Here is a 22,959-nt window from a genome sequence, read left to right on the forward strand (position 1 = left end):
ATATAGTTCAGAGATACTTTAATCATAATCATTTCTAGGGGAACCAATAATTGTGTCCAACATGTATTTGAGAAAAAACTTATTTCATAATGAGATTTTCCCCCATTTTAAATAGTTTTAGTTGAATTAAATGTTAGATTTTTGTGAATTTTTAAAATAAAAGATCATTAATAACGCAGGTTTATTTTCACAGCCTCGTTTGATCATATTTACCGAGCGTACCAACAATTCTGATCACGATTGTAGATATTTAGAGACCTGTGAACAAACAAATAAAACATTCAGAGTTGAGCACAACTAGAAAAACTCATATTCACTACAAGATTTCATTCTTTTCCAGGTTTGGAAATGAAATATAAAATTTCCTGATATTTCCAAGTTTTCTATGAGAAACTGGGAACTCCATGAACAACATATTCAACTTAATAACATATAGTCCTGTTTCGAGGACAATAACATTTTTCATTAAATTATTACGTGACAATTTTCTCTTCAATTATCTTTATTGCAATGCAAAACATACACTGTAATGCTTTTAGATTTGAACTATAATACAAAACAATAGAAAAAAACAAGTGAGATCATAATTAATTAGTTAATAACCATTTATTTTCAAGTGTTCTGCTCGCCGTTTTGCTCATTTCATACACGTAATGTAACGAGCTTACAAGGAAATTCTCATAAAAAAGATTTTTACAAATATAGCTTTAGTTTAACTGTCTTTAAGCTGATTTAAACAGAAATTACCCATAATATGATTAATGTTTTGCTTCCCTTGCACCGTTTAATAATTTTTATTAAGCCAGAAACAATATTAGAATAACAATTATATAATGTCTAAATATACTCCATATACTTTGAAAAATTAAAATATATGAATAAAATGTTAGTTAACTAATAATCTATTTAACATTATGCAACTTAATACTGCTTGTTAATGCCTCACTGTAAGTTATTAACAAATTTAAACTCATGTGTTTATTCCAAAACATATTTGCTCCCTTTTTGCATTTTTTATTAAGCCATAAATGATATTATAATAACATTACTATATAATGCTTATATTATACCTAACATACATTCAAATCTGAAAATGTATTAAATGTGCATTAAGTAATGATCTATTTAGCATTATATATATAAAATTGCTTTTTAATGACTTAATGAAAGTTATTACACACAATTCTTGTTTCAGTGTCATGAGTTTATTTCAGATAAATTATTAGCAGCCCTTTATATCACACCTGCATTTCAGATGCCCTTTATCTGTGGTGTTTTTCACAAACGTTTGAGCTTCCAGATTCAATATGCAACTTTTTTTTTTTTTGAAGCGCTGAAGAAAAAAAAAAAAAAAAAAAAAAAAAAAAATCAACAGCTGTCATAAATGATTGACTTATATCTTACATTTCACTTAAAAAGGAAAAAAGGCCAAAGGCACGTTATTATTAGGTAAAATGGTCATCACGTGTCAACTAAAACTGTTTAAAACTACAGTAGTGATCCTAAAATTAAAAAAAATAAAATTGGGTAAAATTCTGGATTTTGAATACCTTCATTCATCACCTAGTAAGACATTATGGATCCAACATCATGTTACTGCAGTCTATAACCATCCTTTCTGAAATCACCGCAAACCGGATGATTTGACTGAACGACAAAGTGAGGAGAAGGGAAAACAGCCCGCTTGATAGAATAAATCAACCTGGAAATATGATAAATACTGTGAAACAAATCCAGAACAAGAGAAAAGAGGCAATCCCACAAAGGCCGTAGATGATGCTCATGTTTGTGTAACGCTTTTATGAACTCTCAAAATAACTGAGAATTCCCAAAGGACTGTATGAAGAGATAAAGTGTCTCTGTATCAGATAAAGTCTGTTGTGAAGTGATTGTTAATGAATTACGTAGGCTTGAATTGCAGCAGCTTGTCGGCGAGTGCTTCGTGATCACAGGCGTGTTTGTGTCTTCTCACTGAAGTCCACGTCGCTGTCACGATTCTTCACTCGCTCGCTTCCGCGACTGATCGCCTCTGTGAAACAGGTGAAGTCAGTCATGTGATCTGGCATCATTTACAGATACAGCTTGAGGTGTGCAGACAGCGGTACCTGGAGAAGCCGTTGTGAAAAAGCTCCATCTGTAGTTTTTTATCTTGATCCGCGTAATGCGGGAGCTGAGATTCAAGAGCAGGAGGATCGATCTGAGGAATGAATCTAGAGAACAGAGCCGGAGCAAGAGGAACCCAGTCTATGAGGAAACACAACAAAACACATAAGATCCTAACAGAATGCATCTGGACTTAAAATGCACTACTTAAACTATTCTGGTGCAAACAGAACGACAAACAAATGACGGCGTCACTGACACAAAACAAACCCGCTGTAACTGTACTTCAGTACATGAGTACAGATCAGTCACTGCAGCTCTGTTCAGGATAACAAACACAGAGCGATGCATAGAGACATTTAAACTTACACCTGCATCACAACCACAATCCTCTCACCTGGCCGGAGGGCGTAAAGACCTTTCACAACACTCGCCATAGTTGATGGTTTCACTTGAAATGGCATGGAATGAGCCTTTTTAAGAAGAGCTGAGAAACAAACAAACACTTTATACACTTGTATTAATATATTTACAAAATGCATTGCAAAGTCAGAAGACTGTTTGATTTGCGCTCACGCAGCAGCGTGCTGATGTGTTTCTCTGCTACGTGATCGGAGAAGAGCTTCATGAGATCGTCCCGCAGGTCGCGGTTCAGCTTCGTCTCAATGTAGAACTTGTTCTTTAACAAAATCAGGTTAAAATGCACATAAATGAGTACAGCATTCAAAACATGGAAAGTGTCATGATAATTATATTCAAAAACACAGAGTATTGGCTTTTTTTTCATTATTTTTGTCAGAACAAGGTACATTGCAAGTATTCAGTGGTACTTTCAAAGGCATTCATTTTGGAGTATTGGTATTTTACCATATAGATGAAGACGGGAACGATGCAGTGCAGGGCGGCGGTGTACTGCGTCAGAGCCAGGTTAAAGTTCTCAATCAAATGTTCTGCTGGGCTGGCCTTCAGAAGAGATGACAACATTCATTTTTCTCATTTAGGTATTTATTGTAAAAAAAAAAAAATATCTATAAAAACAATAATTAAATAGAAAATAAATTAATTAATAAAAAGTATTTTTATTGACATTTCGAACGACAAATATTTAATTTAGGCATTTATTACTTTGCTTTTTCCAAGAATAAAACAACAGAAAATTAATACAAATTTATAAAATTATAATACAATAGAAAATTAATAAAAAGTTAATATTAAGTCATTTTTGCGAACACATTTTAACAACAGATTTTGGCATCACTGCTTCCTTTTTCTAAAAAAATAATAATAAAAAAAAATCTAATAGAAATTATAAAAATGGAAAAACATTAGCATAATAGGAAAATAATAAAATTAATAAAACGTTAATAAAAGTGTGTAAACATTTAAAGAAAAGTTATTACAAAATATATATAATATTAATAAAATATACAAAATTTATAAAATTAATCAAAATGTATAAAAATAATAATACAATAGAAAATTTATAAAAAGTTAATAAATAATTTATTAACATTTTAACAACAAATTTAGGCATCACTGCTTCCTTTTTCTAAAACAATAAAAACAAAAATCTAATAGAAAACATCAAAAGATTTTATATATATATATATATATATATATATATAAAACAAAAAAATATTTTATGAACAGATTTTTAATGACAAATTACATTTAATATAGGCATTAATTATTTAGATTTTTTTCTAACAAAAACAGAATTATTAAAATGCATAAAAACATTAGTATAATAGGAAGATTATAAAATTAATAAAAAGATATTAAAATGTGTAAAACATTTAAAGAAAAGTTATATGCATTTTAGACTTGATTGTCTTGATTTAAATAAAAACAAAAAAAAAATCATGTTTTTGGTTAAAAACCGTGTGAACAAAGACGACTTTATTAACATTTTCAAATAAATTCTAAAAATGTATATCAATGTATAAATCACAAACATCATATGACTGTGAAAGAATGATTTCATTGTGATAGATTTGAAAGCTCACTTTATTTACCCACAACAGAAGCACTAAAGCAGGTTGAGATGCGTCTGTGCACTGACCTGTAGCTCAGAAGACACTTGCTCTAGATGAGACGTGATCTTCCACATCAGGTCGTTGTAGAGCAGCTCTGAGTGCTGTTGGCACACGCACTTATAAACGTGACTGGAAGAAGAACAGAAGCACGTATTAAAACACACACGAGCAGCATGTTCGGACTCGTTCATCAGCACTGACCTGTAGATCTGCTCGTATGAGATGGAGATGTGGTCCATGGGGCTTTGAGTGAGCAGATGCTCAATGGCTCGCTCTAGTTTCGGCCAGTAGACCGTCCTGTACTCTTCTGCTGTCATCGCGTTCAAGACTAGACATGGACACACAAACAGAAGGGAAGCTTTCCTGAACTACTCTCTATCGCTTACACAAACAGTATTCTGCAGTAATCACTAACATATAAAAGAACATATACACTGCCATTCATAAGTCTGGAATCAGTATTTTTGTTTTTAAAGAATTTAAAGAAATTAATACTTTTATTCAGCAAGGATGTGTAAAACGTGATAGTAAAGATACGTTGTTAGAAAAGATTTCTATTTTGAATATGCTGTTATTTTTTAACTTCTTATTCATCAAAGAATCCTGAAAAAGGTATCACAGGTTCCCAAATATAAAATTAAAAAATTAAGCAGCACAACTGTTTCCAACATTGATAATAAATCAGAATATTCCTGAAGATCATGTGACTCTGAAGACTGGAGAAATGATGCTGAAAATACAGCTTTGATCACAGAAATAAATTACAGTTTAACAGATATTAAAATAGAAAACTGTTGTGTTAAATTGTAATAATATTTCACAATATTACTGTTTTTTCTCTATTTTTGATCAAATAAATACAGCCTTGATGATGCTTCTTTAAAAAACATTACAAATCTTGCTGACCCCAAACTGTAAATAAATATATAAACAACATACATCATTTAAGTTAAAAAAACAATACAAAATAAATAAAAGTAATTTTTATGAACAAATTTAATTCAATTCCATTTAATTTAGGCATGGTTTAATATTAGTAAATTAATATAACAATATGAAAAATTAATAAAAAGAAAACTAATACAATTATTTAAAACAAAAAGCTATTTTTATAAACACATTTTAATGGCAAATTACATTTAGATATTAATTATTTTGCTACTTATTAAAATATGCAAATTAATTTAAAGTTCATATTATATTTATGAAACATTTACATTTATAAAATATTATACTATGTAAAAAAATATGTTAAATAAAAATGATTAATTGTACAATAAATAGATAGAATAGAAATAGTGGTGTTTTTTTTAAAAGAAAACAAACAGTAAATGAATAGAGTGCATGTCGAAAAGAGGCAAGTTTTTAATTTTTTTTTAAAGAATATAATTATAATCGAGAGTGCTAGAGTTAGAGGGTGAAATAAAGATGGAGAGATGTGTTTTTAGCTGAAAGTGTGTCTGTGATGAACTTCAGCTTCTAGAGGAGCAGGGAAACAGCAATGCCTTGCGAGCAGCTGCTGGCTGATGAACAGAGGTAACTCACGGATCTTGGACGCGGAGTTGAGCAGCAGAGCAGATGTGGACTCACAGGTGTCACTGCTGCTGGAGTCTGAGTCCACACACACCTGCGCAGGTGCCTCCGCGCGACAGTTATGATTATCATCCTCGATGCCCTCCATCTCCTCCATGCTGCTGCCGCACTGACACAGCTTCAGCAGTCCATATCAGCTCAGCGATGACAGACGCATATTCACCGCTTCAGCTTCACTCCTGTTTGTTTTGTTGTCAATCCGAAGCGAGATCCGACACGGACTTCCGTTAAATGGCGGATGTGTCAAAATAAAAGTCCGTCGTTGGCATAAATATCGAATATTTAATTTTATAAATTAATAATTTATTTATAAATCAGTAGGTTTGCTATCCCTCAGACATTATGTTTACATTACATTTAGGCATTCAGCAGACGCTTTTATCCAAATGTGACTCTGGAGCACAAAACCAATTTTTCTAAATTGAGATGTATGCATCATCTGAAAGCTGAATAAATCATCTTTCCATTGATGTATGGTTTGTTATGATAGGACAATATTTAGCTGAGATACAACTATTTGAAAATCTAGAATCTGAGGGAGCAAAAAAATCTAAATATTGAGAAAATCATGTTTAAAGTTGTTCAAATGAAGTCCTTAGCAATGCATATTACTAATCAAAAAATAAGTTTTGATATATTTATGGAAAGAAATTTACTAAATATCTTCATGGAACATTTATTTACATTTATATTTAGAATACACTTTTAGCCAAAGCGACTTACAAATGAGGACTTAATGAATTTTGGCTTAAAAGAACAATATAATTTTGACTCATACAATGTATTGTTGGCTATTGCTACTAATATACCTGTGCTGCTGATGTTTTGTGTTCCAGGGTCACAGATGAGGAAACATAAAATTAATTTTGATATCTTGCCTTTTCTACTGCAATTTTCTGAGTTTTAAATTTTAAGCAATTAATTAAATACTCTTAAGTCTTAATGGATTTATTATATATACCTATATAAGTAACAGGCTGATTAAAATGATGTATTATGTTGTTTTAAAAAACAATACAATATTAATAAAAGGTTATCAATTAAGTAAAAAATTAACAAGTTAATAAAAACAGCACAAAATGCATTAAATTCTATTTCATTTAGGCATTATTAATGTATTTTTGTATGAATAAATATGAATAAAAATGTTCTGTAGAACGTAATGGATTTGTTATTGTTATCACTTGCTAGATCTATTGCTTAACTTACAACAAAGCTAATATTTAAAACTACATTTATATATTAAAACAAGCATTTTCTGCCAAAATAAGGCTGTAAAGTCAGTTATTTAATTAAGGACTTTATCAAAGATTATTTACTTAGTAGTAACACTAAATTTTTGCTAGTTGCCTGCAGTCCAGGTTCATCAAGATGCTATTATTTGCTTTAATAAACTACATAAAACTTGTAAAAATGTGCAGTAAATGTAGAATACAGTACATATTTTTGAAAATACAACTGTATGAAATAGTTTAGAAATGCAACTATGATAAGGCCTACACAACCCTCTGCTTAAACACAGCAGATTCTGCAAACTCTTCAGTATTTTATTACCAAGCAAAATACTTCTCTATCATTCTTAATTAAAACTTGCATGCATCATGTACAGTGTTCAGCTCAAGGATGAGTGATGAGTCAAAAATGCTACACTGGTGGAGTCTGTATTTGGTGACAAAAGTATTAATTTACTCTTTTGCAGCATCGCCAATCTGCATGAACGTAAACACAAAATCTGACATGAAAACTGTTGTTTTTGAACATGAAAGAAATGAGATTAAGAATAAACAACCAAAACTGCATCAAATGCACGAGGGAATCATGAAGTCGTGTTGATGTTATAACTTAACAGTGTTATAAAGATTTTAACGCCCGGTCAACAAGAGCAGGAGAAGACACTGCATTTAAAAAACAATCAACATCAACAGGCATATTAACCAAAAACTGATTCAGAACTTACTAAGTGCTTAAGGACAGGAATTACAAGAGTGTGAATGCATGTAAATAATATCTTTCTATAGGTTTAAAAACTGAAAACTAATGGAAAACATCAGTTTGATGCCTATCAAACTTTACTGGGTATAAAAGACTTCAACAGTATAGGCTGACCGTAGCTGCCAAATGTCTGAAAATGGAAAAAGTGATCTTTGGTTTGAAAATCATTCCCTTTTTTATCCCAAGCAATTACATGGCAAGTTCAATTCTCAGACAGAAACATTCACCGGAATTAAACGTATATTTTACATCTAAAAATGCAAAAATACAAAAAGACTGGTGGTAAACCAAAAGAAAGGTTTATAAGCCGGACAAATGAAAGTTGCTGCATGCATTAGAAGACATAACAGGGAGGGAGGAAATACAAAAATATATAAAACAGACTTGAGCACATTAAATGCAGCTAGTGCTAGTGAGTTATTGTGTGGTCTGTAGGTCTGTGTCTGCTGTGCAGTCCGTTTGAAGGCGTTTGTGTTCACTGTCCTGTACTGTCTCTGCGAGGCCGTCTGTGTTTTTGTCCATCACCGGTGCTCCGTCTTCCTCCACGTCGCTGTCTTCATTTTCCAAAGCGTCCGTGCTGCAGCGAGAGCCGTCACTGTCACTGCCGCAGGAACTGGACGTCTCGTCCTCTGAACTCGAGTAAACCTCGGCGCCGTGGAAAATGTAGCGATTTGGAGCTTGAAATAAATACTGCGAGGCTGCAGAAACAGAAAAATAACTAAATGACATTGTGCATGCAACGAGTGTTTGAAAATGTGAAACCTTCCAGAAATATATATCTGATAGCTTTGGTTTTAAGCATCTTTTATATGAACAGTGACTCATGTCAAACATCCTAGTGTGATTTTAACACATAATACACAAAAATATAATAAAAATAACATCAGAATCTAAATAAAATAAATAACATTTATCATAAAAACTATTTATAAATAAAACAATATATATTAATATAATATAAATGAATTACATAACTATAAATAAATAACATTTATACTAAAAACAATTGTATGCATGTATGTATATATCGCATCCAAACTAAAAGTTTGTTTACATAGTGTGTTTATTTATTATGCATATACAAATACACACCTATGCATGTATATATTTAAGAAAAATATGTTACGTTTATATACATATAAATAAATATATACATGTAAATACATGTAAACATTTTCAAAATATATACTGTATGTGTGTGTATTTGTATATGCATAATAAATAAACACAGAACACACACATATATTATGTAAATAAAAACTTTTATTTTGGATGTGATTAATCATTTGACAGCACTAATATATATGAAAAACAAGTATATTGATATAAATGTTTTTTATATGTATATTTATGTAATATATTTTATATTAAAAACATGATACACACACACATATATATATATATATATAATAAAAATAATGTTAAGATATAATTTAAAATATATTATATAATAGAAAAAGAAATAGAAATATAATAAATAAATATAGTACAAAGAACTATGCCATTTAATTTTGATTAAATATTAATTTGATAATTTGTGTGTAATTTGCTAGAAAATGCACAAATAAATCATTCTTAACAGCAGGAACATCTCAAAAATGTGTTTAAAAAAATAAAAATGATTTTACCTCCGAGTCGTTTGCTGATTGGACTCTGACAGATTCGGCTTCTCCAGCATCGTCTCCGCAATTCAAGATGTTGATAATCTGCCGTTTCTTCCTCCTTCAGGTCATCAGTAGTGTCCAGTGCATCTGAAGCGTCACGCGCTGCTCTCCTCTCCGGACAGGGACTCGCTGTCTGTGGAGAATGCTCTTTTGGGTTGGAGTCTAACTGGTCTGTGTTAGTTTCTGGTAACGGCTCTGGATGAGGGCTTGTTTCTCTGGCTGCTGGGGAAGATGTTGCTTGCGGTTCCTCCTTCTCGGGAGACAGTGAATTCTGACATTCAGTGATTGAGACGTCCTCTGACGCTCCTGTGACGGGCCCCTGAGCGTGATCTCCGGGCCCCTGAGCATCTGGGGACGGGCTCGGAGCGGACGGTTTCTCCGTGATCTCGCTGAGACGGGACGAGTTGAAGCACAGCTGCTCGAAGTCGCCCTCCAGACGATGGCAGAGTTCGTTCACGATGACGTCACAGTCTCCGAGCAGCTCCACGTCGAAGTTCAGGTGCGGCAGCGGCTCGCGGTTGATCAGGACTTGAGGCACGTCATGAGGTATGGAGCCTTCAGAGAGACACGCATTCACAAAACAAATATCATTTCACTGTGTGACCCTGGAGCACAAAACCAGTCATAAGTAGCACAGGTATACAGGTGCATCTCAAAAAATTAGAATATCATGAAAAAGGTCAATATTTTTTGTCACTGATTTCAGAAAGTGAAACCCATATATTATATAGATTCATTACACATCGAGTGTAATGTATATATATGTATTTATATAAATGTTATATATATAAATTTTATGCATTACATTTATTTTAAATAAATTACAAAAAAACAAATTATAACAAAACACAAATTCAATACTTAATCATATTAAAGTGTACATTGTATAATATTCAAAGAATACTGTTTAATAATATTAAAAAGCATACATGAAATTACAGCATGTATGCAATCAATCTTAAAACAAAGTGCAAAAATTATTAAAAAAAGGATTTCAGAATATTTTAGAAGTATATTTAACAATACTATAATAAATATATTTAATAAAAAGAAAAAAAATGGGAAAGTATTACCTTGTTTACCTGCATGTCATGTGACAATTAATAAACATGAGAGAACGGTGAACATGCAAATGTGTTGTTAAATACTCAGGGGGACTAAAATAAGAAAATATTTTAGGTCAAAGGGGTTTAGCTGACAAAAATGCTTGGGTATCACAGATGAAACCATCTTTAGTATTCGCTAAATTGCTGGTTAAGCTTCAAAAACAATATTCTTCATCTGAAAACACTCAAATCTCATTTGTGTGTGTGCATATTCAAATCTAGAGCCTGAAGAAGAATTACTTCGACTGTCTGAACCTGACCTGATGCATCATATCTGGATATACTCAAAACAGAAAATCCTAACCGAAAAGTTCTGAGGTGTCATGATATGATCAAGTGCAACAGCTTTATTTTTTACACCCAAATTATTAAGAAAAAAACAAGAGGTGGAACGTACTGGGTATGAGAGCTACTGGCCGAACTTTCAGCGAGGAGCCGATGACGATGAGAAGATCCACCTCATCTTTATCCTGCTTCATGGCTCTGTGGAAAAATTCTGGAAGGTTCTCGCCAAAGAAGACAATGTCTGGTTTCATGATGGCATACGGGACATCTGACGGACACCTCGGACAGTGAGGAACAACCTGCAACAGAACAACACGGTTTCACCAGCCGCAACACAATTGCAAACACATATTAAAGGAATAGTTCACCAATAATGAAATTTTCAGCAAATTTTGCTCAACCGTGCAAGATGTAGATGCGTTTGTTTCTTCATCAGATTTGGAGAAATGTAGCATTGCATCACTTACTCACCAATGAATCCTCTAAATGGGTGCCGTCAGAATGAGAGTCCAAATAATATATATAATAACTTTAAAACATTGCTTCCAGCTAAAATATCAGTCCATAATTTCCAGTGAAAAAATCCAAGCTATGGACTGCTTTGTCTTGTAAACAGTGCTTGATCTGTGTAGATTTCTCTCTTGATTCAGACCAGACCGCTTTTTCACTGGAGGAAGCATTATTATGGACTCGTATTTTAACCAGAAGCGATGGTTTGAAATTAAAAACATCTTAATGCTGGATTTGTTTCAGCTTTTGTCTTCTCCGGATGTTAACTGATGGACTGGAGTGGTGTGGATTATTGTGATGTTTTTATCAGACTCTCATTCTGACGGCACCCATTCACTGCATGGCATCCATTGCTGAGACACATTTCTCCAAACCTGATGAAGAAACAAACTCATCTACATCTTGGATGATCTGAAGGTGATCACATTTTCAGCAAAGTTTCATTTTGGGTGAACTATTGCTTTAAATTTGCATACTCAAGCATACCTGGTTGAATATATCCTCCCTTATGGCTTCACAGTCAACCTTATGTTTACAGACAAGACAGGAAGCAGTCGCAAAGGAACCTAAAATAATTAGTAAAAGACAGAGGATAATGAAAGAGTCTAGATACTGATAGAACAATGAATATCTAGGTTTAAATGAGGAATTAGGAGCAGATTTACCATGACACTGAATGATCTTCTGGATTCCAGCCACCTGCTCCAGTGTGTCGATATTCTGAGTGTAGTTCCTCAGTAACCTTCCCTTCTTATCCAGCATTGATATGAACCTGTGACACGGAGACGGCTGGAACTGTCCTGGGTAGATTTCCTACAGTATAAGCAAACAGAGAATATTGTTAATTATGCAGTTTTTATACATAAATGTATGCAAATGCATAAATGTAAATGACAAGACAACTGCTGAATAGGGTAAACATTTTAACTAACAGATCTCGTACTTTCCCCGGATGATTAATCACATTAAGACAATTGTTTTCAACTACAAGTTTTCTGAAATGTTACGTTTTGATATGCAAACAGTGCATTATATAATTAAATATCCAACAATTTGCATAAATTTCCAGAATGGAAATCTGAACATTCAGGTTCAAAATTCTTGTTTGATTTTTTTGTACATATTAGAGTTAAAGGGATAGTTCACCCAAAAATTTAAATTCTGTCATTAATTACTCACCCTCATGCCTTTCCAAACCTGTAAGACCTTTGTTCATCTTCAAAACACAAATTAAGATATTTTTGATGAAATATAAGAGCTTTCTGAGCCTGCATAGACAGCAAGGCAACTGAAATGTTCCTAGGCCCATAAAGGTACACTGTAAAAAAAACATTCTGTAAAATGTACGGTAAAAAAAAAACTAAACCAAAATTTTAGGTTTTACGGATTTAACTTAAATTAACATTTAAAAACTGATATAGTGTTAATCTACATCTTTATGTGTTAATAAACATTAATTTAACAACATTAGATGTAACAAATAACCCTAATTTACATAACTGGTAAGAAAAAACTACGAAGAAACGTATTTTTTACAAGAAACCATCAAATGTGAAATGTAACGCACGGAATATCAATTTAGGTTTTTTCAATGTAAATTACACATTCTTTTTCACTTCCAAAAACTGTACTTTACTGTAAAATTACATGTAATGTCCAACACAGTTTTTCATCATATATAGTATAGTAGGGGAACTTACTGTTAACCAATTAGTAGGTTTTATCTCTAGCATTTTTACAGTCTTTTCTCGTTAAAATCACAGTCATTGTTTTACAGATTGGACATCGATTAAATAGTGCATGCAACATCAGTGACTCAATGTTATAACATCAGTGTTATTTTTGTTTTCTTTGCACACAAAAAGTATTCTTTTAGCTTCATAACATTACGGTTGAACCACTGATGTCACATATTTTGTTGATGTTCTTGGTACCTTTCTGGGCCTTGAACATGGTAGGACCCTTGCAGTCTATGGAGGGTCAGAAAGCTCTCGAATTTCATCAAAAATATCTTAATTTGTGTTCAGAAGATGAACGAAGGTCTTACGGGTTTGGATGAGGGTGAGTAATTAATGACATAATATTTTGGGTAAACTATCCCTTTAAAGGATTTTGGGTTTCTCTTTTTAGAAATCAGATTTTAAATACTTTCAACAGACAGAAAATTCACCATGTTTTAGGAGTAAAATATTGTATATCAGGTAAATGGTACATGAACAAACCCCTCTGTAAAAGCCTTCAGTTTTACTGACGTGGAGAAAAAAAAACAGTCTTTAAAGATAAGCATTGCAACTGAAATCTACAGATGCAAATAGATCAAGTGCAATAAAATAAACACTTAAAATTGTGTTTTCCACTATGGAAGCAAAATAGACCAAATTGACCAGTGCATTAAAACTATGGGTTTGCCTGTAGTGTCTTGCGTTCTTTAAAAATGTATCATTACAGTAATTGTTTTCCATTCTTTGCTGAAATCAAATGAGAAGGCAGTGTATCGAACCTTGGCAAATTTGAAAAAAGGCCTTGGATCTCTTCTAAAGTACTCTATGTCAAACATGGCTTGAGGATCAGGAAGGTCAGGAAAGTCCACAGCGAGTCGAGCGTATATGCCGTCTCTTGACCGAAAGTCAGGAATCCCACAAGAAACAGACACCTGTGGAGGAACAAGAACAAGATCAATATTTGACAGACTGGACACATACTCCGAGCGCGTCTGAAAGTAAAAATCACAGACTCACCCCAGCGCCTGTGAGCACAAGTATCTTCTTCCTCTCGTTCAGGAGCCGGACGACGTCCTCTAATGTGTTGATGTCTTTGCGTTTCTTTCTTTTGGGCGGTTCTGAGATGTTGATGATGATCTGCCACAGCGTCATGTCGTCGAGATCCGGAGGAAGGACCGTTTCGGGAAGCAGGTCTTTCAAAATGGCCCTCGGGTCGGTTCCTCTCATGATGTGCTGCTGAATGAACCGATACGAGCCTAAAAGAAAACCAAGCTTTCATTTCATTCACAAAACACTTTTTACTGCCACATCAGCTTCACAGGCTATTTCATGGCAAACTAAGCACTGCAGACAACTGAGGATGAAGCTAGTTAAACTGACCGATCTGTGGTTGAGGCGTCCAGTCACTGGAGCTGGCGCGAGACGAGCAGTCATCATCATCATCGTGAAGAAGATCAGGGGATGTGAAGCCATTGGGATGGACACCTTCGTCAACTAGGTCTGTGAGCAAGCCACACAAAAACAGATTTCAGATTTATCTCTGTTTATATAGAGGACTAACCGCAACAATAGCAGCATAACACAACTGGCCACTACACTGCATGGGTACTATGCACATTTTCTTTGACTTAGTGCTTATAATAATAGTTTTGCTCAAATTTAATTCTATAAATCACTTATTTAATATTTCTATAAGAAGAAAATTTATTTAAATAAACAAGGAATGCATGATTGATTGGTGCATGAGTTACAGCTTCATTCATCAGCAATTAAGAACAAGAATGCATTATTATAGAGACTAAATATATTTTAATAAAGTATGTGAATAACTGTATAAATAAAGCATGAAATATTTATGGAGTTGACATGACAAGTCAAAAACGTGACAAGTTTGCCCCCTAAAACTAATAATAATAACTGAATAGGTAAATATTATGCAATAAATAAAAATAATAAAATAAAACAGAATTTAATTAATAATTAAATTACATAATAAAATAACAAATAATAATAATAATAAAGCACTTAAGTATAAAAAAAAAACAAAAAAACACTTAAGTTGCTATTAAATAATTATTCAAACCCAACAGATAACAACAAAAATATGATTTAATAATAGACTAATTAAATAATACAAGATTACATTTTATAAAATAATAAAACACAAATCAATAAAATATAAATAATGATAACTAAATATTTAATAATAATTAAATATAAAAATACAAACCTAAATGTAAAACATAAAACAAGTTTTTTATAATATTAAATAATTAATCAAAGTTCACGGATGATAATAATAATAAAATATATAAATTGCATAAAAACTAACAAATAATAATAATTATTACTATAAAACCATAAACCCCCGAAAAAGTAGCTATTGTATTAAATAACCATAAAAATGTAAAAACAAGGTAAAGTGAGTGTAACGTTACATGACTGTTAGCTTAGCACGAGACAAACCAATTAAACAAACTCCCAAAATAACCAGTGAATCACTGAGGAATGTATCGCTGTACCGGAGAACTCGGGCTCGAGGCTGTTGTTGTTGTTGTTGTTCAGTGAGGCCTGAGGATGGGACTCGTCCATCAGCGCCGGTTCCGCCTCCACCGGCTCGGTTCCGCCGGGCTCAGAGTCACCGCGCGGATCCAGGAGTCTCGGTCTCTTCAGAAGCGGCTCGGCGGCGTCGGCCCGTTTATTTTTGCCGTCCTCCATCTTCGCCAGAGAGTGAACGAGCGGAGGAGGACCGCGGGAGGACTTCCGGTAATGACGTGACGTCACGAGCAGCTGGACTGCACCAGAGCCGTTGAGAAACTTATAAAGTTATTGATTTAATTTAATTCATCCAGTCTCAAGAGTTTTTAAAAAGATGGAAAATACGTTTGTGTTAATTCATTTATTTATTTAAATAAAAAATATGGTATTTTAGTATGAGTCAGAGCGTCTGCGTCACGCAGACCATTTAAAAAGCACTTCTACCGTAAAGCGCCAAATACTGTCGCGAACCCGACAGAAGCACTCGTTTACGGTAATTCGGGTGTTGTTGTAGTTGAGTGTAGGAGGCATGGAGGCGATACTGAACTACAGAAAGGAGGATTTGGAGGATTATTACGGGCTTCTCGGCTGTGATGAACTCTCAACGGTAAACAACTCTTAGAGCGTGCGTTTTATTATTTCTGCTAGTGTCTTTAAGGGCAATGTTGAACTATAATAATCACAGTTGCAACATACGTCTGTGCATTTAATCTTTATTAAAGAGTGTTCAAATATTTGATAATTGTGACACATCTGATGATGACAGCCTGTGTCAGACACATCATGCTGGTGATAGTAACTGATTAAAGCAGACTGATCTATTACATGCTAATCTGGACACAGATGTATCTTCTACAGACTGAACAGATCCTCAATGAGTTTAAAGTGAGAGCTCTGGCCTGCCATCCTGACAAACACCCAGAGAACCCCAAAGCAGGTACAGAATAATTCAGATTTTTGTGCAAAGATGTAATCTATTTCTTTTGGTTTTGAGACATGTTGCACCAATACCACGGTACTCTGAATGATTACCATATTAATGCACTTTTTAATTAGTTGCAATGAATTGTGTCCAAAAACATTCACAGTTGTCGATTGATTTAGGTTTTCTAATAGACAATGACCGATATTATGCCAAATCTGAGACAATTCTTGACCTCTAATTGTTTAAATCTGTTTAAAAAGTAATTTACAAAAACAATTGAGTCATTATGAAATCATAAATTAAATAAAAATACAATAATATAATTCATTTTACAATAAAAAGTCATTTAAATACTTTAAAAGGTAATAAAATCATGAAAAATATAAATAAAATGAAAGGGATTTAATTTACAATTAATTAAATATACATTAAAAAAATTATTTACAATAAATAAATACAAATAAAATATTTAAAAATAATTTTTAGTGGACTGTGTTGTCACAATTTTGATAATGAATGACTCAAATAGTTTTTGGTGTTTTTTTTTAATAAATTGAAATGTTGATCATTTACGTTTATATGAAATATTTACACTTGTGAGCAGTGGAGGAGTTCCAGAAGTTACTGGAGGCTAAAGAGGTTCTCACGGATGAGAAGAAAAGAAAGAATTATGATCTGTGGCTCAGAAGTCGAATTGTAGTCCGGTTCAGCGAGTGGCAAGCGCTCAGTGACTCTGTTAAAACCGTGAGTGTTAGTCAGGACACTGATGATAAACACATGCATGCAAAATAACACTGCATTCTGTCATGCAACAAGTTGTATATTTGTTACAGTTTATAATAACTCAATTTGTTTCCTAAAATGTAATTTCAGTCAATGCATTGGGCCATGAGGAGCAAGAAAGAGCCGATGCTTGAGGCTGCAAAAGATCCAGATCCAGTGAATGTGAATGCAGTGAATCTTTCAGAAGAGAAACCGTCACTGCCATCCAGTAAGAGATTGCTTTTTCATGGCTATTCTTCAGTTCTTTGTTTTTTACTGTAATGTTTCTGTTTCACAGAGGATCATTGGCATCACAGGTTTCACTGGGCTGGTGAAGCTCCCTCGGGCCTTTTACAGAAGTTCAGGAACTATGAAATATAAATGCTCATTTTCTGCTTTTGTGAGTAAGTGCATGCATTCCATAGAGAACAGAATCAGAACTGACCATTATGCATAACATTGACGTTGTCTGTTTTGTAGAAAGGTAAGATATGTTGACATTAATGTTCATGCTTCCTATGCCTTAAATGTTCAATCAGAATGATTTTTTTTTTGTTGAAATATGAGTAAAACATTTTGAAGCCTGCAGATTTTCACTAGAAATAAAATTTATTTTAATGAATATATGTAATTAATAATGCATTTTAATGCATATCGCACCAATTAAATAATCAATATATATGGCTAAAAATAGCATTAAATTAATATACATATAAACCAGGAGTGTCTAAAAATATCACTTTTGAATTCATAATTTTATGTTCAGAGAGAAAAGAAATAGAAAAGTGTTTATCATATGAGCTCCATGTGCAATTTTGAGGCAAATATGTGTGTTTGTGTAAAAGTATGCGTCTGTAGCTATTTACATAACAAGTGTTATAGCCGTGTGTGTGTGTGTTGTGCTTAATTGTCAGCCCATGTTGCATTAATAAAACAACCTACTGTGGAATAGGACAAACATGTAGAAGTCATTATTATTTTTACTCAAATGGAACAAATCCTAAAGAGAAGTCTCCTCTAAACATCTATTAAGATTCTACTGGATAAACTTCAAATAACATGAAAGTTGTCATTTGAGTTTATCTAGTAAAATGCTATTTTAAACCAGATCACTTAGAATAGTTTATTCAGTAGAATCTCATTTAGGGCATTTTGTATTGAGTAAGGATGCTATAAGGGCTGTATTTATGCACGTGCCTATGCTCACTCGTCCAGGGGGGGAACAAACACAATGAAAAGAGAGATATAATATTTTTTTTAAACTATGGGCTATCTACAACAGTAAAGAACCAAAACCCCAGAAGACAAATATAACAACCAATAGGGTAAAAATGACAAACTATATCCATGTTTTCCACCTTATGTATGGACATTGCGCTTTCTTTCTCCCGTTCTCATTCTCATATCTCTCTCCGACCCTCCTCCTCCTCCTCTTCTCTCTGGTTGTGACTCAGGCCGTTAAAATTAAGGCCCATTAGAGAAATAATGCACTCCCAAAGAGGTAATATGGCCACAACGCCGGAGCCTATTAATGGAACGCTTCTCTGTTCTCAAAGAAAGAACTACATTCAATCTTTATTGCCTGAACATAGAAAACACGGTTTCCACTGATAACGAAATATTTTTGTTTGCTGGGGTGGTAAAAATGAGTTTTGCCTATCTCACCATAAAAGGTAAATCCATCCCTGAATCCTGATCAAACAATTAAATATATGTATGGAAGCACTGTTGTTGTAATTTCGGGTGCATCTGAAATAGGCTACACCATTGATATAAGCTGAGAAGTTAAAGAAATAAACAGTGCACTTTCAAGGACTCTATACATGTGCAGAGTAAGAACAAATAAGAGCCGAAGTGTTTGAAACATATGAGCACAGTTCAGCTGAATGATAAAGTTTACCCTCTTTAACTTCATGATGTTCTGCTGTTTTGTGTTCATCTGATTCTCCCATTTGCTCTTCTTACATTGACCATATAGACTCCTAATACAATCAGATAATTATTCACATTGAGTCCATTGTGAAAAAGGCCCAGCAGAGGTTGTGTTTCCTTCACCAGCTGAGGAAGTTCAACCTGCCACAGGACTTACTGAAACAGTTCTACTCTGCCATCATTGAATCCATCCTCTGCACCTCAATAACTGCCTGGTTCAGCTCAGCTACCAAATCTGACCTCAGAAGACTACGGAGGGTAGTCCGGACTGCTGAGCGAATCATTGGTACAACCCTCCCCACTCTCCAAGAACTGTACTTATCCAGAGTGAGCAAAAGGGCTGGTAAAATCACTCTGGACCCCTCACATCCAGCACACTCCCTCTTTGAACTGTTACCATCTGGTCGACGCTACAGAGCTCTGAGCACCAGAACGACCAGACACAGGAACAGTTTCTTCCCTCAGTCAATACATCTCATGAACACTCAACAATAAACGTGGAACACACAACTATAATACACTATCCATTCACCACACTCACTTATTTTATTTTCTCATTTCTAATTTGCACATACTTGACCTGTACATACATAGTTGTCTATATTATATATTGTGTTTTAGCTGCTTTGTACATTGCCTATTTGGATATTTGTATATTATTATTTTATTATCTGTGTCCTGTTGCTGTCTTTCTGTTGCACTGTGGAGCTTCTGTCACTACAACTAATTCCTCGTATGTGAAAACATACTTGGCCAATAACGCTCATTCTGATCATTAAGGTATTAAGTACAGATCATGTTCTATGAAGATATTTTGTCAATTTCCTACCGTAAATATATCAAAACTTCATTTTTGATTAGTAATATGCATTGCTAAGAACTACATTTGAACAACTTTAAAGGAGATTTTCTCAATATTTAGATTTTTTTGCTCCCTCAGATTCCAGATTTTCAAATAGTTGTATCTCAGACAAATATTGTCCGATCATAACAAACCATACATCAATGGACAGATTATTTATTGATGATGTTTTTGAAAAATTTACACTTAAGACTGGTTTTGTGGTCCATGGTCATGTTTAACTTTATTTTATTTTTCATTTAGTTAAACGGTTTAAATTTATTTATTCATTTATTAAAATCTGTCGGTTTTTTCACTTAATGTACTATTATTTTATTATTTTTTTGTCTGTTTTCCTTGTGACAGAACTAAAGGCAGTGGGAACAGATTTCACTTTTACTGTCCTCTCCAGTTACACACCTGTCCGCTCTTCATTCATTGGTCAGAGTCCAGCGGATCCTCTCTTTGATTGGTCAGTCCCTCGTGTCAATCATTCTATTGACTTTGACCGCCTCCAGTTCACATACAGTTGTGCGCGCAGAAGACCGCAGGTTTAAAGTCAAGATGGCAAGCAAAATCCTCCTGAGAGCCTGTCGCCTGACTCTGATGGGAAGACAGAAGTATTTAATGAAAACTCCTCAGCGTGCGATGGCTGGTAAAGGTAAGAGACATTCAAGAATTATTATAAAGCACGAGAAACTACTGATATTATTCATGCACGTACAAAAATAAAGCAGTATGCTGTCCTTTTCGATATTTTGGAAAGAGTGACATATGCTCTTATACAGAGACATGCTGTCACAAAACAGAAAGACACAGATCGGACATATGAAACTGCTCAGTGATTTTCTTTCAGTGAACATTAAATTACACTTAAAAGTAGGGTTAAATACGCTAGACATGACTTAAAGCGGTAACGTGGAGGCTCGTATGATATACACGGAGTGCGTTTAATCAAGGTCATTTGTTCTTTATGCTGTGGAGGCCGAGCTCTGGCCTTTCTTGGCACTAAACTCATGTTCGTGTGCCAGTTACTCCGGATCATGGCGCTCCGAGGCAAAGCGAGAGCGCCGCTTGATTTAGCCGCTGTTTGGCGACACCTGGTGGACACATCGTGTCATCGCAGCCTCGAGACCAAGTGCGAGTGTAAACACAACTATTTCCAGCAACATGCTGGTGACACTCTTTAAATTAGTAACATTAACATGATTGTAGTATATACTGCCTGTATAACTAATGTGTAATTAGTGAATGTACACATGCATGTAGAAGTAATGAAAAATAATTCATACACACCAGTGTTGTTATAATTAACTAAGCTTAAACTAAAACCATTAAAAAATCATTACTTGAAATAAATAACTAAAACGTCTACAGCAAGTTTAAAAAAATATTCAATTTAATTTAGGTTAACTTGTACTGTGCTAAAATAACTAAATTAAGAATTATACCATACTTAGTTAAAAGAAAGACAAAAACACAACGTGACTGCAATTTTTAAATGAAAACAAAATCAAAATATAAATAGTTTATTAATATAATTTTACTTATTTCTTCTTTGATTCCTTGAGGATAAATTTCAGATTATGAAATAATGCCATTATTATTTCAATGAGAATATTTGACGGGTATAATAGGTTATATTTAAATAAAAAAAATGTATATGAAATGTTTACTGTATTCCCTTACAATTAAATGAGTTGTTTTTTGACTATTAATGGCAGATATTTTCCCGTATTTTTTGTCCTCTAGGGCACCCGTCCGCACCCGTTCTTTTTTTTAACTTTGTGGGAAGTCGTGGCCTAATGGTTAGAGTCAGACTCGTAATCCAAAGGTTGCGGGTTCGAGTCTCGGGCCGGCAGGGATTGTAGGTGGGGGGAGTGAATGTCCAGCGCTCTCTCCACCCTCAATACCACGACTGAGGTGCCCTTGAGCAAGACACCGAACCCCCAACTGCTCCCCGGGCGCCACAGCATTGGCTGCCCACTGCTCCGGGTGTGTTCACGGTGTGTGTGTGTGTTCACTGCTGTGTGTGTGTGTGTGTGTGTTCACTGCTGTGTGTGTGTGTTCACTGCTGTGTGTGTGCACGTTGGATGGGTTAAATGCAGAGCACGAATTCCGAGTATGGGTCACCATACTTGGCAGTATGTCACTTCACTTCACTTTTACTCAAGCATATCACCGTCTTACCATGGATTATGTGTTCTGTTTTTCAGGTATTCCAACAGATGAAGAGCAGGCAGCGGGGCTGGAGAGACGCATCCTGCAGGCCATGAAGAAAGGCCAGGTAAAACACACACTGTCATTCTGTTTGACCGTAAGCTTTGGTGAGAGTGTAGTTTTCATTCTGAACCACCTATCATCTGTTATACAGGATCCATACAGCATATTCAAGCCAAAGGAATACACTGGAAGCAGAGACGACCCTCATATCGTTCCCAGCATCAATAACAAACGGCTGGTCGGCTGCCTCTGTAAGACACACACACAATGCACTTGTACTTGGTCAAACTGACTAGCTACAATTTATGCATAAATAGAATAAGGAAACCTTTCTAAATGCAAGATGTGTTTGTGTGTTGTCTTGTGAAGGTGAGGAGGACAACACTGCGGTTGTTTGGTTCTGGCTTCACGAGGGAAACCCTCAGCGCTGCCCATCCTGCGGCTCACACTACAAACTGGTCCATCATGAGCTGCCACACTGAGCTGGACCACACAAACACCTAAACCGCTGCGTGCCTATGCCAAACATGTACAGGAGTCAATAATACAATTATTTAATACAATCAATGCGTCAAAGTTTTTTGGTTCCATTGTAATGTGAAAAAAAAGGAAAAAAGAGGTAATTGCAACTTTTTTCTCACAATGCTCAGCTGAGATTAAAGTCAGAATTGCAAGATAAAAATTCAATTCAGACTCTCATTTTTCTTGCGTTTATATCTTACAATTCA

The 22,959-nt window shown here is 34.3% G+C and overlaps 4 protein-coding genes across 6 annotated transcripts; 2 read left to right on the forward strand and 2 right to left on the reverse strand.

Moving 5' to 3' along the window:
• Window positions 1-487: 487 nt before the first annotated feature.
• Window positions 488-5,966, reverse strand: cacul1 (CDK2 associated cullin domain 1). 2 transcript variants are annotated; one of them, XM_079436835.1, is made up of 8 exons: window positions 5,685-5,966; window positions 4,341-4,467; window positions 4,166-4,268; window positions 2,971-3,066; window positions 2,680-2,782; window positions 2,501-2,590; window positions 2,106-2,244; window positions 488-2,029 (listed from the first exon to the last, which is right to left on the reverse strand). In XM_079436835.1, exons 1-8 carry the CDS (start codon window positions 5,827-5,829, stop codon window positions 1,990-1,992), a joined length of 843 nt encoding a protein of 280 aa, XP_079292961.1. In that variant the 5' UTR covers window positions 5,830-5,966; the 3' UTR covers window positions 488-1,989. The 2 variants fall into 2 exon arrangements, with proteins under 2 accessions (XP_079292961.1, XP_079292960.1); XM_079436834.1 differs by having other exon boundaries at window positions 489-2,029; window positions 4,166-4,467; window positions 5,685-5,932.
• A 1,279-nt stretch (window positions 5,967-7,245) lies between these two features.
• sirt1 (sirtuin 1) lies at window positions 7,246-16,013 on the reverse strand. Its single transcript, XM_079437652.1, has 9 exons — window positions 15,533-16,013; window positions 14,391-14,510; window positions 14,028-14,266; window positions 13,790-13,942; window positions 11,955-12,102; window positions 11,776-11,855; window positions 10,892-11,078; window positions 9,353-9,943; window positions 7,246-8,422 (listed from the first exon to the last, which is right to left on the reverse strand). Exons 1-9 carry the CDS (start codon window positions 15,726-15,728, stop codon window positions 8,142-8,144), a joined length of 1,995 nt encoding a protein of 664 aa, XP_079293778.1. The 5' UTR covers window positions 15,729-16,013; the 3' UTR covers window positions 7,246-8,141.
• Window positions 16,014-16,021: 8 nt separating this feature from the next.
• Window positions 16,022-19,937, forward strand: dnajc12 (DnaJ (Hsp40) homolog, subfamily C, member 12). 2 transcript variants are annotated; one of them, XM_079437655.1, is made up of 5 exons: window positions 16,022-16,155; window positions 16,407-16,485; window positions 17,078-17,217; window positions 17,347-17,464; window positions 17,534-19,937. In XM_079437655.1, the coding sequence occupies exons 1-5, from the start codon at window positions 16,078-16,080 to the stop codon at window positions 17,614-17,616; spliced, it is 498 nt and encodes a 165-aa protein (XP_079293781.1). In that variant the 5' UTR covers window positions 16,022-16,077; the 3' UTR covers window positions 17,617-19,937. The 2 variants fall into 2 exon arrangements, with proteins under 2 accessions (XP_079293781.1, XP_079293780.1); XM_079437654.1 differs by having other exon boundaries at window positions 16,053-16,155; window positions 16,392-16,485; window positions 17,534-18,187.
• Window positions 19,938-20,500: 563 nt separating this feature from the next.
• cox5b2 (cytochrome c oxidase subunit 5B2) lies at window positions 20,501-22,911 on the forward strand. Its single transcript, XM_079437656.1, has 4 exons — window positions 20,501-20,669; window positions 22,225-22,295; window positions 22,383-22,482; window positions 22,601-22,911. Exons 1-4 carry the CDS (start codon window positions 20,573-20,575, stop codon window positions 22,711-22,713), a joined length of 381 nt encoding a protein of 126 aa, XP_079293782.1. The 5' UTR covers window positions 20,501-20,572; the 3' UTR covers window positions 22,714-22,911.
• Window positions 22,912-22,959: the final 48 nt, after the last annotated feature.

This window comes from Barbus barbus (genome assembly GCF_936440315.1).
Source record: "Barbus barbus genome assembly, chromosome: 16".
Taxonomy (NCBI): domain Eukaryota; kingdom Metazoa; phylum Chordata; class Actinopteri; order Cypriniformes; family Cyprinidae; genus Barbus; species Barbus barbus.